Source organism: Apaloderma vittatum, unplaced genomic scaffold (genome assembly GCF_000703405.1).
Source record: "Apaloderma vittatum isolate BGI_N311 unplaced genomic scaffold, ASM70340v1 scaffold6312, whole genome shotgun sequence".
Taxonomy (NCBI): domain Eukaryota; kingdom Metazoa; phylum Chordata; class Aves; order Trogoniformes; family Trogonidae; genus Apaloderma; species Apaloderma vittatum.
The window spans coordinates 14889-30519 of NW_009705183.1; the positions used below are offsets into that span (position 1 = coordinate 14889).

Here is a 15631-nt window from a genome sequence, read left to right on the forward strand (position 1 = left end):
TACACTGCACCTGGAGTCACCTGTACAGGTTGAAATGCATAAATAGTACGTGCCTGGCTCAAGTTAAATCAATTCTATCTAAAACAGAGTGCTCAAAACTTGCTACGCGTACCTACAATTTCTTAGTGGAGCTGTACATCTTAAATGCATAGACTCACTGAGGAAAAACACAGGCTGCACATATTTAATGTGGCAGCTGGCATAAGTAAACAGTGATAAGAGTAACAGAGCTTATCAGATTATTCTTTTTTTAATAAAACTTGGTTTTATTCTGGAATAATTGATTAGCTTTGGTAGTTAAAAGAACATTAGTTAAAACAGCTGAAGAGGTAAACTGTTTGGGCAAGTTAATAAGTTGAAGCAGAAAATGCTATAGAATATGCATTTTTAAAGATATGGCAAATGTTTTAAGCTCATTTTCTATTCTCAGAATATTGTAATAATTCCAAAAAAATCCCCTGTCTATGAAGAATAAATTAGTTAATTTTAAAATTATTTTTATTTTTAGAACAGGGAGGAATCATGAAGTACACACATTCAAATCTAAACAAATATGGCTTATTATACATAACTCAGAGATGCAGAAATACAAAGAAATCCATTAATTGTGCTGCCTTTTCTAACAACTCCTTCACTTACATGTCATAATTAGGGAGCATGGGAATATTTTGGAAACCAGAACGAATTTCAGACAGGACAATAGAACATGTTTCAGTGGGTATTAGTGCAGTAAAGAAGTTACTTCTCTTTCACCAACACATATACTCCACTCCTCGCTCACCTTTCATTGCGTCTAAAACCCAGCATGAGCCCTTCTCTGTTACCAGCACCTCGCTGACTTCCAAGAGAAACAGGTAGGCTCCATTTCCTTTTTGGATTGAACTTTTAACACAAGATTTGGCAGTCCTAATCTTCTCTCCATTATGTAACATCAAAATAATGCCAAGGACAAATGCTAGCCACGCCAGGCAGACAACACAAAAAAGAATTTAAAAGGTTTCCAAAACATCTGAAGTCCTAATTTCCCAGCTTCACAGTACTCTCCCCCCTCCTGCCACGAAGAAAGGAGATGCTCTTTAAAAACAAAATCAACAACTATGTACTGAAGTCATCTGCCCTCCCCCTTTCTCCTCGGTGCAGTTAAAGGCATGATGCCAACTTTCCAACAACGAGCCTCGTGGCTCTGGCTGATCCACGTTTTACTCTTTCAGACATGAGCGACAAGGCTCAAAGGCGGCGCCTCGGGGGAAGCCTCGCAGCAGGACGCGACCAGTGCTCCTACGTCTTTGACATAGCAGTGAGCTTACCAGCGCTAAGTTGCCTTTTCAAAGTTTATAGCAAGCAAATTTATCACAGTGACACAAGACATCCAGCACGCCAATGAGCCACAAGCTAACATCAGCACCTACCCCAGCCCTGACCCCGGCAAATCTGCAGCTCAAGCCACGGGCACTTCAAAAAAATTTGGGCTGTTCTAAATACATGAAACGCACCACAAGGAAGGACAATTCTACAGCTGGCATTTAAAGTACAAGCTTGGTTTTGTTTTTGCCAACAATGTATTCTTCTGTGTTACCCAAAGAGGCTAGCTCACCCTCACGGTTAAGGGGATGAAAAACTACCCAGGGCTGTGACCTTGTTTCAGCAGAACGACACACCTATGCAGCACAGCGTGACCACCACACCACCACCTGCGTGTGTCACCCTTCCCTGGCCTGAAAGCTAGACCCGAGAGGACCATACACAACATCAGGCACTGCTGCTTCAGCCTCCACAATTTAATATTTTCAAGGTGAGAAGGAAATACTTTTTCAAAATGATTTGAACAAAAAAGCTTCAGTCCCAGAGAAAACATGATTTTTCTACATATATTTCCTCTCTCCAATAAAAATAATTTATGCTGCATCGTTCTTATTATCCTTACTATCATCTTTCAGTGAATGTCCAGCTACAAATTCATTAACTTTTTTGAGACAAATCATTGGCATCCTAATCTTCTGATTCCCATGAAAGACTCACTTTTGAGATACAATTGCAGCTGCCCCACACTGCCAGTTACTGTACCATACACGTCTTAAAATTCTGTAATCAGCATCCACCAGGTGCCGTATCGCATTCAGCACACCACAGTCAGTCAATACAGACATCCCCAAACACACCAAGGCTGGTTTTGTCAAATGTTTTATTGAGTGTAGACATCTGGAGTACTGTAAAACATGCATTATCTGTAGATTCAAAAAGGAGCAAGCCACATTGTCCTCACTGTCAAACGTGTCAGGCTTGGCATACATGATGGAGATTAATGAAGTATCATGAGAGTAATATGGTTCCTGAAAAGCTTCTACAATTTGGAGTAGGGTCTTAATCGTTTGAAATGCAAAGCTGTTCACATTTAGTGAACTTGCGTGTTTGCTGGAGGTGCCATATTTTAATTCAAAATAAACAAGAATAATTTCACTGGGGGGAGGGGAGGTTCCCTAGGTAGAAACTGTATGCTTTTTGTTTCCAGATATTCCATCCTAAATAAAAATTCATATGCTTCTTGAAGCAGCACAGTTTATTTCTGAGCAAGGAACAACATCTGATATTCATTTCTTCTTGGGTTGTTGAGGTGTATTAAATTTAAAGAAGATAATATCTCCATCCTCCACTATGTAATTTCTGCCTTGTTGTCTGTATTTTCCAGCAGCCTGTAAATAGAACAGACAAAAGGAAAATGGGTTATGTCATTAGACATTTTGCAGCATTTTCAAATTGTAATTATTTAAACGCATTTTGGTAAAGAAAGAGTACTACTTCAGCTTCAGAGTTCGACAGCCACAATGCTCCTCAGTTAGACATAATTTGGTTTTACATACATACAAAATACATGTAAAATTAATTTAACTTCCACTGAATCAGCCGCGCTTAAATGCCACCTGCACTACATAGCGGTAAATCCGTCAATCCTGGCAAGTCTCAAGATAAAGGACACTAAAACAACTCTTTTTTTTTTCTTTTTTTCTTTCCCCCCTCCATGGCTTTGGAGCTTTCTTTTTCTTCCTCTAAAAAACCTGCAGATGGCAAACACTGTCAAAAAAAATTGCTGGAAAGGGCGATCGGCAACAGTTTGCATCGTGGCTGCGTGGCTGTTAAACTGGAACACGAACCACTCCCGAGCGGCTGGACAAGCGAGTACTGTCAAAGCTACGGACGCCACTGAGCGCTTTGCGAAAGTCACAACTGTACACGCCTCGTGCTTTGTGCAGAGCTCTCGCCTGCTCGTGCCCAGATAATAAAGGACTGAGACGCACAAAAATACAGGCTCCGTTTTTCTGTTGGAATTTTCCTTTAGAATAAATTTGCTTCAGAAGGACAGATATAAGAGCAGATAGGTCATGAAACCAGGGTACAGGAGAAAGCACACAGACCAAAGACTTGAAAAGGAAATTCATTATGAAAATGCTGTAGTCAAGGAGAGCAGAAAGTAGGCAAGGAATATATTAAACATCAGTACTCTCTGCATTAGAATTTATTATTGTATTTTTCTATCTTCGTCTCATCGTAATTAAACGTGGTATTACTGAGGCTACAGAGAAGCTGAGGCGTTAGGACTGACAGACTGGGCGGGAGGTGGTCTGCAGAAGCATTTATCTTGAAAAGTGATCTACAATATGGAAAAGTTGAGAGCTTCCGCTTTAGTTCAATAATCATTCCTGTTTTGAAGTTTCCTCTTGCAGGAGAAAGTGCTTCCATACAAGACCTCACTGTGCCATTATTCTCAATGACACTGTCACAGTGGTGCCACGCTAAGATCCCATTACAGGAAAGCTGTTAACTAACGACCTTAGTTGCAGCAGAACAGATCAGATTAATGGTACATAGTTAACTTGGGCACCTTTCTTCCACAAAATCCACTCCGTAAAGCGACGCATTTCCCCACGTTGCTGTCTAGGAATTTAGAAGCTCGATAACCTTGCTGCTGTCATTCCGTATTTAAATGTGGCCACTAGTGATGCCAGCCTACAGAAAATCACAGATAGAACAGCCTCGACGATAAGGATGTAGTGCAACAGTAGCTGACCTTATCCCACATGATACTAACGATAAATAATAAAAACTACTTTGCAAATGTTTTTATATTTCCCCCCAACCCCCGGAAATCTGTTTAGACTACAAAAGGCTTACTTTCAAGCAGACTTAGTAGTTCTTTCCTTTGAAGATCCTAATAATGCTCAAAGTCAAGAGTAATTAGACTAATTGATGGCATAAACACTAATAAAACAGCGTTGTAAAAATCATCAGCAAGCATAAGCTGCAGGCACAGGTATAGAGACATTTTACAGTCGAATACATTTATTACTTACAAATATTTGTACAAAAACCTGACCTCTACAAAGTAACAATGCGGATTATGTTTTTCCCATGCTATTGCGTGTTGTCAAAGTGGCAAAGACTTCTTTAATTAAATACATTTTGACACACCGATGCAAGTTTATGTATTTTTGTTACCAGTTTACAGTTAATTAAAAGTGACAGTGTTCCTTTAAATTCTCTGGAGACCATTTAATCCATTTCCATTGCTATCAGAAACACTGGTTGAAAAAATCAATACCCATTTGTGAATCTTGAGTATGTATTAAACAAGACACGTCTAACCAGTTCATTTGCACTTGAAAGCAGCCATCTGTAGAAGCCAGCTTTGCCTAAGCAGATATGATTGCTAATAATGTGATATCCCTGTAGACTACAAAGCCCACACAGAGCTATTCAGTGTAGAGTTCACAGCACTGGCATTAAATTAGTTATGCTGTACTGGTGTTAGACACACACAAAATCAAACTTAAAAATCGATCAACTTGATAACACACAAAGCAAGCAACTCCCCATTACCGCTGTTATTTCGGCTGACTCCTAAAAGCTCCCAAATTTAATTTTGAAATTTGCCAGCAATATAAAAGTGATTAGTATTGTGTATGGCACGGAACGGTGTATTAAATGCAAATTAGAAAAGACTGAAGTAATAGAACACATTTTTCTAGGAGCAAGGGTTTTTTCCTAACCTTGATTTAAAACTAAGTGACGAATGCAAATATGCTCGCTTTACAGATACCTCAATAACAGTAAAATTTCGATCACTGAACAGAATTTGAGCATGGAAGCTTGATGTTTAGAATGTCACATTGTGAAAAGCCAATAAAAATGTATAGGCAAAATACTTACAGATAATTTAATAGCTATTAACTGATGCAGCTTCTCAGGGAAAACACTCAGATTTGAGCATCAAAAACTGTTGCTGGCAAGATTTGAACCTTGGTTACATAAAGTGGTTTCTGACTGCAGAATATCAGATTTATTTATAGCTGTGGTTTCACTTTACAACTACAACTCTACTTCCCTTTTCATAAAGCAGTTCACATGCTGCAACGAACCAATTATACTGGGATTTTTTCCCCTCACTTCCTGGGTTTCAAACAAACCTATTAAAGTCCCGCTGCTCAGTATGATCTTCCTTAGTGATACCACTGAGAATAACCTGAATTTGAAATCATAGTTTTGCATACCTTTCAAGCTGTGAAACAGCAAACAATAAAGCTGAACCTTTTAAATTCTTTAACACATTATAGTGTGCAGGAACCTTCAAATACTGAGACTGATTTAATCAAACTCACGTGCTTTGTAAATGCAATTTTATAAAACACAAATCTCAACAAATCATCAAAAGTGCCAAATCAGAAATCAACTATGAATGAAACAAAGGGAAGTTTCTCTGCTTAAAGAAGGTGGAAATGATGCAATTGGCCACACAGAGAACAGCAGCTTTTCTTATGACATTTTTTTTGCCATGTACAAGTTCATTTCATATTTAATAACTTCAAATCAGATATAATTTGTCAGCTGCAAGAAGGGCACAACTTTGGGCACCCAATCAGTCTCTGCCCTCTAGTGTTGAGAAAGCAGATAAAACTCATGCTGAATACAAGTGTCACTACAAAGAAGTGCGAGCTCAAGAAAAAAGTTTCTCATTAAGTATTTTCACTGTCTATTCAGTAGATAGTAGCTAGGAAGCTTCATCTATTGCAATACACCTTCATGGACTACACACAACTCTTACTGGCATCCTGAACAATCCAAGTAAGGCACAGCATTTTTTAAGAAGATATCAAAGGGCGACTGAAATAAATACTGAAATGGCAAAGTTTATTACTCTAATTACAGCTATCAGAGCCTAGAAATGGAATCTACTAATGTTGTAAAGGAAAAAAAAAGAAAAAAGGTACTTTTTTATACTACAATATTTTCTTCACCATTTGCGTTACACATTTGCAATGCCTTCCCTGCAAACTCAACACAAGATGAGATACTATTAGAAGAAACAGATTTTCTGTGTTCCTCGTACTTCCTTTTAGAGGTAGTTCAAAAAATCTGCTATTTCATCTTAAAAATTTGGTATTTCAAAAACCAAGTTAATTTTAAAGCTTTTAAATTTCTGTGCACCAACTTAAAAAAAAATTAGCCTAGCATTTAGCCTTAGTGTTGATATTTAATCAGTGAGCTGTCATATCCTGGATATTGAAATAGTTGCAGTGTTCCTCGTACTTCCTTTTAGAGGTAGTTCAAAAAATCTGCTATTTCATCTTAAAAATTTGGTATTTCAAAAACCAAGTTAATTTTAAAGCTTTTAAATTTCTGTGCACCAACTTAAAAAAAAATTAGCCTAGCATTTAGCCTTAGTGTTGATATTTAATCAGTGAGCTGTCATATCCTGGATATTGAAATAGTTGCATTCCTACTTAAGTAAAAGGTGAAAACAGATTTGCTAGAAGTGGCTGTTAAGATTTGTTTAGCATCAAGAGCTTCTTCCCAGTGAAAAACAGACTTGAAATGAAAAAATAGCACATATGGCAGATGGGAGAAGAAAAACATGGGGAGCTCACCTTGACAGCAGCTTCTGAACCTCCTTCTTTAAAATCTTCATATTTCATTACTTCAGCCATAATGAATCCCTTTTCAAAATCTGTGTGAATCTTCCCTGCAGCCTGAGGAGCCTTCGTCCCTTTCTGTCAGACGAAAGACCAGGAGAAAATTAATTGCATTTAAGGAGATTGATTGCAGCAAAGAGGTTTCTCCTTTTTGATACGCTTTCAGGATCTGCTGAAACTTTGTTTCGTATCAGTTAAAATGTCACACACAGAGCTGGGTAATTCTCCATATTGGGACATTGGGATAGATGCCTTCACCACAGATAAACCAACCGATATTAACGAAGGGCAGCTTTGTTTTTCCTAATAGAAATCAACAGCAGTATTGATTTTAGAAGCTACGATTGTGTTTTGTTGCGAGAGTCACTTCGATCCTCAGCTCTCCATGCAGAAGTGAGGAAAATAAAGATTTTTAAGTAACTTTAAAATCTGAATTATTCACGACTTTTACTTAACGTCCAAATAATTTCAATTAAATGATAACATTCACCAGCAAACCACATTTGTATTCAAAAATGATTTATGGATCTGAAGCCCTTCTTACCAGCTTATTTTTATTTCAGAAAAATTCTACTAAGCCTAATATAGAGGAAAACGAGTATTCTTACCAAAATGTCAACAACTGAATCACTAAAAAAACCCCGAAAAATCACAGCCAAGTATTATAAGATAATTTAAGTTTATGCAATAGAGGAGAATGCAATATAACTGCATGCAGTTATAAATTACAAGCACATACATTCTGTGCACATACAACCATGGCAAGAAATTTGAGAAATAATGGTGACCTAAAGGCTGCTTAATAAAGCATGTTAAAGTGCTAAGGAGTCTGACACTGTAAAGCACAGTTTTTACAATAAAAGATATATTGGGTTAATATGGCTACTCACTGATGCTTACCTGACTAAATATCTTTGCACATTAAATCAAAGATACTTACAATCAGTCTTAAGATAAAACAGCTTTCAAATTTTTTAATAAGGAGCAAGCATTCCTCTGACTGAAAATAGCAGTTTCGGAATGTGCTTTTAAGAACTATGGCAAGAATCAGAGCAAGAGAACTTGCGCTTTTATATTATTTTGGTAGCTATTTCAGGGACTTTAGCTAGCAGCTATCATGTAAAAGGAGATGGGATTAAAAGGCAAAAAAAATAAATGTGCTTTTAGGAAAAAAAGTTTAGTGTGCTGAAATATATACACAAACATTTGCAGCAGTATTAAAAAAATACAAGTTTACTAGAAATCATGTTGATTAATGAAAACTAATTAAATCCATTGAATGAAATTAAACGCAGCACTGAAATTCACTGCACTGCACTAAATACACTGATGCAAAAAATAAAACCTCAGTGATGGATCTGGACCTCCAAAAGCTGACATTTTTGTAATTTTTAAGATAGAATTTTAAAATATTTTTCAATCCTAATCTTTATATTATAGCATATTTGCATTCAATGGCATTCAAAGACAAACCACTAGAGCTCAGCTCTTCTCAGTCCTCTGGGAATAAATTAGTCAATCTCTATGGCTATAATCGCTCTACATCAATATTTAAAATGCGTAATATAATTTTAGGCATTACGTAAGTTCCTGGATAAACATATAAAACTACCAAAATAAACTAGGTCTAAATATTAAAGCCAGTAAAAGACCTGAATTGCTGCACACTGATTTTAGGTTTCTGAGCCCAACTGTGTATCCATGAGGAATATAATGATGTTATATTGCTTTTATTGCTGAAAATGTAATCCGAGCAAAGCAAAGGAGGAATGAACCATCCGCAACCCAAACAAACTTAGTGAATACAAAATGAAAAGCAACATCAATTTCACTGCAGACAAACCCAGTCACACAGATTAAGCAAGCACAATACTGGTACGTCTTATCTCTGACCACAGGAGGAGGGTAGACAGATCCTACAGGATGAAGAAATTCAGACTATGTAATAGGCAGAATCAATTGTTACCTGCCTCAATCAATGCGGCTCCACTTTCACTGTTCAGCAGCTCACAAATAATTAAAGTTATCCTGGACAAAAACCTCATCTGTAATGACTAGCTAACCGCCACCATGACAAACTTCAAAGTCAGTGATATCAATCTGAATTCAATAGTGTGGAACTGGATAGAGCTGATGAATAAGTATGAATCTTACCCTGATGGTCCATGCACGCACTTCATCTGGGCCTGCGGTGAAAAAGTATTCTAGTTGGAGTGCTGCATATCCAGCCTTAATGATCTTTGCTAAAGCACTGAAAAAAAAAAAAAAGAATCCGATTCATTCAACTTATACAACACGTAAAACAGCTAAATGCCCCAACTAATCCATTTCCACGGAAAGACATCACGTATTTTGAAGACACCGGGTCTACTTTTAAACACAGCAATAACCGCAGTAGCCTTTTTCTTTGAATTCTCTTCAGAAGAACTACTATTTTTACTGCAGAATCATAAGGACAGTATTTTGATTTGTTTATTCGGCTGGCTACAGAAATTCGGGATACATTTACATCGCCCTATCAAGGAGTGCTTTTGGTCTCACACAGTTCTCAGGACTCCAGGTCACGAAAGCATAAGTGTTCGACTGAAATTCAATATCGAAACAATTTATTACAGTTCTTCAGGAAAATTAGGGCAAAATTTTCTCCACCGTCCCTATTCCCCATGGATGACGAAATAGTTTTGGTGATCATTCCTTCTCAAAAATATACATAACTAATACCTATGTTATAATTAAAACACTGTACAGAGATGACAGATGACAGTTAAAAACTTAATTTAAAATAAATCTTTTCACTCTGTCTCATGGTAAAGAAAGGAGAAGATTCTCTCTTTATAATGGTAATTACTCTGTCATTTATTATTCTATCAGCGCAAGCAATTAAATTACTGCAAGGAAATAGTTGATAATAAAGTGTAGTGAAAATGAATGCTAATTAACCTTTGTGTCATGTTCTCTTCCAGATACTTCTGTTTCTCCTCAGCACTCATATCTTGCAACTTGAGTTCCAAGGCCCCACTAAAAGGAATGACCAAAGCACCCGGGTCGTGCTTGTCCACCCACTCTTTAATTTTTATCAACCTGTAGACAACAAAGGGCACAACATTATCTTGTAGTGCATGCATGGCTGTACCACATTCATTATTATCAAGTAGCACATACATATTCATAAGAATTGCACGGTTTTATGATGCCATCTTTTTGTGTATTGCTTTCCAAGGTCAAGGCATTAACAGGCAGCAATTGCTTCAGGTGTACTCCATTAACATTTCACTGTTTCTTGGTTTTTGTTTGGCATTTCATCTATCAGAAATAGGCATAATTTGAGACAATAACTAGGGTTTTGGTAGAGGTTAAATACTTGCAATCTAAAACGCTAACTGTGCAGATCTGTGGATGCACATTTTGCTGAGACTTGTAAGAGTGATATTTATCAAATGTGGAAAACTGGGGGGTCTTCAGATTTACCTCTGACTTCTTTTCTTTTTCTTTTTTTAAAAAAAGCATCTCAATGGCTAGAGCAGCTTACATTAGCAGACAGAAAAGAACACGGCACTCTATAAACTCCTTGACAGCAAGCAGCACTCTTTTCTCTGAGCCCTGATTATTCACTAGCTATGGCATACGCCACAAAGGGCCGCGTTTCTACTAGTTTCTCATGCTTTCTACTGTCTTCCCAGGACAAAGCTTCCAGGTAATACACTATCATTATTTTTAAATGAGGAATCAAATTTCTCTTCAGTTTCAGTAACTGGTAGCATCAGTAATAGTTTGCTGTACAGCTAATGTAATTTTTTAGCTGAACGAAACTACAAATTTAGAGCTACACATTTATGCTGTTAGGTTTTGTATGTTCAATATCCTGTTAAAAGGAAGAAAATCATTACAACAATAGCTAATGTTTTAACAATCTTTAAACGCGGGCATCACATTCATGACTGCAAGTACTATTTATTTTAAATTTGAAACATTCATAAATCATCTGCAAGGAGTCCAATGTTATTTACAGGGCACTCCTTCTGCACAGGTGTGAACAATAAGAATGACGACTCTGCATGCCCAGTAAGAAACCTCAAGCAGCACAGGAATATGCCCTGTCCACTAAGAATCAAAATACAGTACTTTGGGTGCCACAGGCATTTCAGACCTGAAGCAACCACATCCAAGTGCAGAGTTTTACGCTCGCCAGTTCTTTTTCTTAGTCCTGCTAATCTCCAAGACTTAGACTAAGGTTTTAACTGCTATTATACTAAAGTGCTTTGAAAGTGTGGCCTGCAAATCTTTAAATAATCAATGCAAATGTCACTTCAGAAAAAAGAAAAAAAAAGAACTGAGCCACAAGTTCATCAACACACATTTGTCAAAGAAAATAGCAGAGGATCAGAGCTATTATGAGATTAAGTGCATGGCCCACTGAGTAGGGTTTTGGATGGGACAAAGAATATGGAAGTTCACTCAACAGTTTTCACACATTTGTTATATAAGGCTGGTCTTCCATCATTTACTTATGTAAATACCCCATCAGTGGTTTTCAATCCTCATTATACTAATGTTTTTTTCCTCCAGTTATCCAATGAAAATATAGCCTGGTATCCAGGACTGATACTGAAACACTATTGCCTTCAGAAACATCTGAACTGAAAATCACAATTAAGGTGCATTTCTGAACGTGACACGTGACATCTAACAGTACTTTGAAAACTGACATCTGTAGTTTACTAATCTATTTTGACTAACAAACTAGATATCAAACTTTAGAGCTTATAAATGCTGATATATTACAGAAAACGTATCTAGAAATGGAACTATTATTCCTAAGTGTACTTCAACATCTGTGTATACATCTCTTTTTTTTTTTCCCATTTAAGAAAGTATCTAACATTGGTCTCCGAACTTATTAAATAATGCACCAAGTAAAAGAGAGAATGTAACATACGAACTTGAAAAAGTGGAATGAACGTGAAAGTAATGTTAAAAATCAGATTCAAATTCTGTTTAGTAAACATGGTCATCATAACTAATAAACTAAGAACTACTGTGGAACAACAAGATAAGAAATAATTACTTTGGCTAAAACACCAATTCAGAATAATAATAGTCTTAGACTGTCATTTTAACAGCTTTTCTATTGAGTCCTTAGAGGGATTATTTGCATTCCTCAGGTATTCTATTGTACAATTCAGATGAATAAAGACTTACAAATCATTCCTCTACCGCCAGTGTGAGACTTTGATCCAGTGAATACACCATTGTACCTTAACTATAATTGGCAAAAAACCTGACAGTGTAGAGCATCACAAGCTTAATAACAAAGGAGAATATCTCAAAGTGTTGACAGATGATCTTCATAATGCAGGAGCAGAGCTGGTACATTTTAGCAATAAATGAGCACTGAGGTCTAAAGGTCTCCGAAGTGACTGACATCAGACCTGCTACAGCCTCACTGAAAGAATAAGGTACTGCACCCCACTCTGTACAGACAGTCAGGTTCTCTCCCTGAGTCTGTCACTTTTGTGACTTTCAATGTCACAGGAATTACTAGAAAGTACCAAGGAATTCCCCTAACGGTGATCAAAATGAAGAAAACAAAACAAAACAAAAAAGAAAACACTCAAACATAAACACTGATATATTTCTAAATGAAATTTTCCCCAAAGTAAAAAGGATTGACTAATAGCGAGTAAAGTAATAATGCAAGTTCATTTTCCACTTAGGGATAACCAGGTGTGCTAAAATAAAATTCTCTTAACAAATGGCAACAATTAATGTCAAAGTCCATTTTATTTGAGCACATAATTTTTCCATGGAAATGCTGTACGTCTGTTAAAGGACAGTATTAGTACACTCATTTGGGTCTCTGTTAAGATAAGCAAATCTTGGAGCATCTCTCCATTATTTCATGCTATACTTAATAACGAATGACGGAAGGTATTGCATTTTAGGTTGAGAGAAAAGACTATTAACATTTAAGAAAATCAATTAAAAAATACAACAAACAAAACACTAAAATGTAACAAAATGAGAAGTAAAAAAACTCCAAACCACCAACAGTAGAACTGCCAGAACCAATGACCATGATAAACAACTGAAACTACTTTAAGAAACAGTAAGAGCTCAAAATGAAAGCCCTTCCCAACAAAGTGAAAACTACGTGGAAATAGTGTACACACTAAAACCATTTTAAAATACTCTTTTTCTGAATTAGGGTGCTAAAAATGCTGTTATTAGGGGAGTTAAACTGAATTCTGATTACAAAACATAAGGAAGAAAGGCTTATTCTAGTTCTACACAGTAATAACAGTTAGGGGTCTCTTGGAGCATTTCTGGACATCCCCCCTTTGAGGGGCTTGGTTCTTTCCTCCCAGTGGCTCCGTGGAGAGAAGTGAGCCAACAGCAGCTACAGAGGGTTCCTGAATTGAAATCGATTCTATTTGCCACAAATGGACAAAATGTCCTTTCTAGAAAAAAAAAATAAAGACCCAAGAGACAGTAACACAACGATTCATCCTGTGATGGTAAAAAGAAAATCTTAAATAAAACTTCAATTGAAAACTTGATCAAGAAGACAACTGTGTAGAAACCTGACAAAAGAACAAAACCAGATCTGAACAACTTGCAAGTGAAGGCAACACTGAAAATTCTGACCAGGGAAAGCAGCCAGAGGAATTAAGATGCTTGCTTCCACCCACCACTGTTCCAGTTGGCTGTTAAGCAGATGAGGAAGGACAAAAGCATGTCAGCATATTTACTAACTCAAAAAAGACCAACATGTTTTCTCGACACTACTACATTCCAAAATTACTACATTCCAAAATTACTACATTCCAAAATTCCATGAAGGCATCATTTAAGGGGGTTCCAGTTTTTCAACTCAGCATTAGCCTGACAAAGAAAAGAGTAAACAAAAAAGCCAGTAACTTTAAGTGCTGAATACCAAGACAAGGACCAGAGTTAACTCCTGACCCTAAACTGGAATGTGGAACAGACCACAGAGACAGGTTTAAAACTGAGGGCACCCACCGAGAAGGCAAAGAACACCAGAAAGAGGAGCTGTGCAGAAGGGAGTGCCTTCCCCTTAAAATGGTGATGGCTCCTGAGGCCGAAGAAACTCAAACAAAAACCAAAATAAAGAGGTACAAAAGTTGCAGAAGGTACATTAACTACAAATCGATACTTGAGTTTCACATGGAAGATCCAGCTGGGAACAGAGACAGAGTTCAGGTGGAAATCTCAAGTAGTGATGGAAAAGAAAAGCTGCAGAGAGTATTTAAGCTCAGGGGACACCTGTAAGACAAAGCGATCTGAAAAAATGACCCTGGAAAGGAAGGTGGTTTGTGAAAGCCAGCTTTTGTGCAAGCATGACCAAAAAAACCCATCTACCTCATGGAAGAGAACCAATTGTTCTTCTGTTCAACACCTGAACTACAAGTAGAAATCAGCAGAAGCAGAACAGTCTGCAGGGAAGAAGAAAATACCAGGCAGCACCACAAGAAGGAAAGACACAGATTTAAATAATGAAATAAGACTAAACTAAGACATCAAAATATAAAAAAGACTGAAAAAAAAGTCTACAGATAAGAGCAAGAACAAGAGGACCGAGCAATTCCAACAGGCTCTTCCTGTTGGCAGTTTCGAGCACCTCCATCTGGTAAGTGCTTTGTTCCCCACTGTTGAGAACTTTTCCCTATGTGTGGCTTAAGACACCTTTATTGTAATTTAAATGCATTAGTTTAACTGAATCTATTCACTATGGATGAGGAACACATACTTGCTATTTCTTTACAGCAGCATTTTACATACTTAAAAACTGAGGTCTCTTTCATTTTGAGATTTCTTTATAAGTCACATATTATTTCTAATTTTGAACCTTTTTCTGGACTCTCTCCAACTGGCCTAAAAGTTCCTGGAAGCTGACAGTACCTAACGCATTTCTCAGAGCTCTCAATAATAATATTTTATAAGCATAAAAAATAGTGAGAGGATTACCTCACACATTTTTTCAGGTGATCCTCTTGTTTACAAAGCCCAATACAGCACTTGCTTTTTGTGTGACAGCACTGTAACATTACCTCATGCTCAGTTTATAGCTTACTATATGACCCTGCTTGACTAGCTATTCTTAAGACTATATTTGCGCAGCTGATTATTCCTGCATAAAATCTTTCTCAGAAGTTGCACAGTAGCTCTTTTTTTTCCTAATGATTTCTTCTATTTCTTGAGATGCTCCTAAATTGTAATTTTGCTCTATATATTCCTGGACATCTCCTAGCTTGGGGTCATCTACAGATGTAACAAGAATGTTCATCATCCAGCTCATTAATGGAAACACGTAACAGTATTCAACCAGAAGCTGCTTCTGCAGAGCTCATAATGAGATATTCTTCCATTTGGAAAGTGAACCGCTGATAACTATGCTCTGTGTATTACCTTCCAACCAGTCTTGCACGCTCAACTTCCAGTAGTTTCTATGTAGCCAATACTTCCTAGTTTGTTTATGAGAATGTTGCAAAGCATTGAAATCTTTAGAGGCTTAATAAAAATCCCAATATGTAATCAAGTGTATTTTTTCACTATATGCAAGACCATTAAATTTGTGACAAACAGAAGAGTCATCTGCCAATTTAGACTTGCAATAAATAGCCAGTATGAATTTATGAAGACAATGGGGT

At 37.0% G+C, this 15631-nt stretch overlaps 1 protein-coding gene across 1 annotated transcript in view; it reads right to left on the reverse strand.

The window, feature by feature from the left end:
- Window positions 1-2165: 2165 nt before the first annotated feature.
- The window catches only part of OLA1 (Obg-like ATPase 1), a 99336-nt gene continuing 85870 nt past the window's right edge, over window positions 2166-15631 (reverse strand). Inside the window, exons 7-10 of the mRNA XM_009865297.1 lie at window positions 9903-10043; window positions 9117-9213; window positions 6918-7040; window positions 2166-2690 (exon numbers count right to left, since the gene is read on the reverse strand). Coding sequence (XP_009863599.1) covers window positions 2589-2690; window positions 6918-7040; window positions 9117-9213; window positions 9903-10043 — 463 coding nt within the window. The 3' untranslated portion in view covers window positions 2166-2588. The remainder of the gene's footprint in view (window positions 2691-6917; window positions 7041-9116; window positions 9214-9902; window positions 10044-15631) is intronic.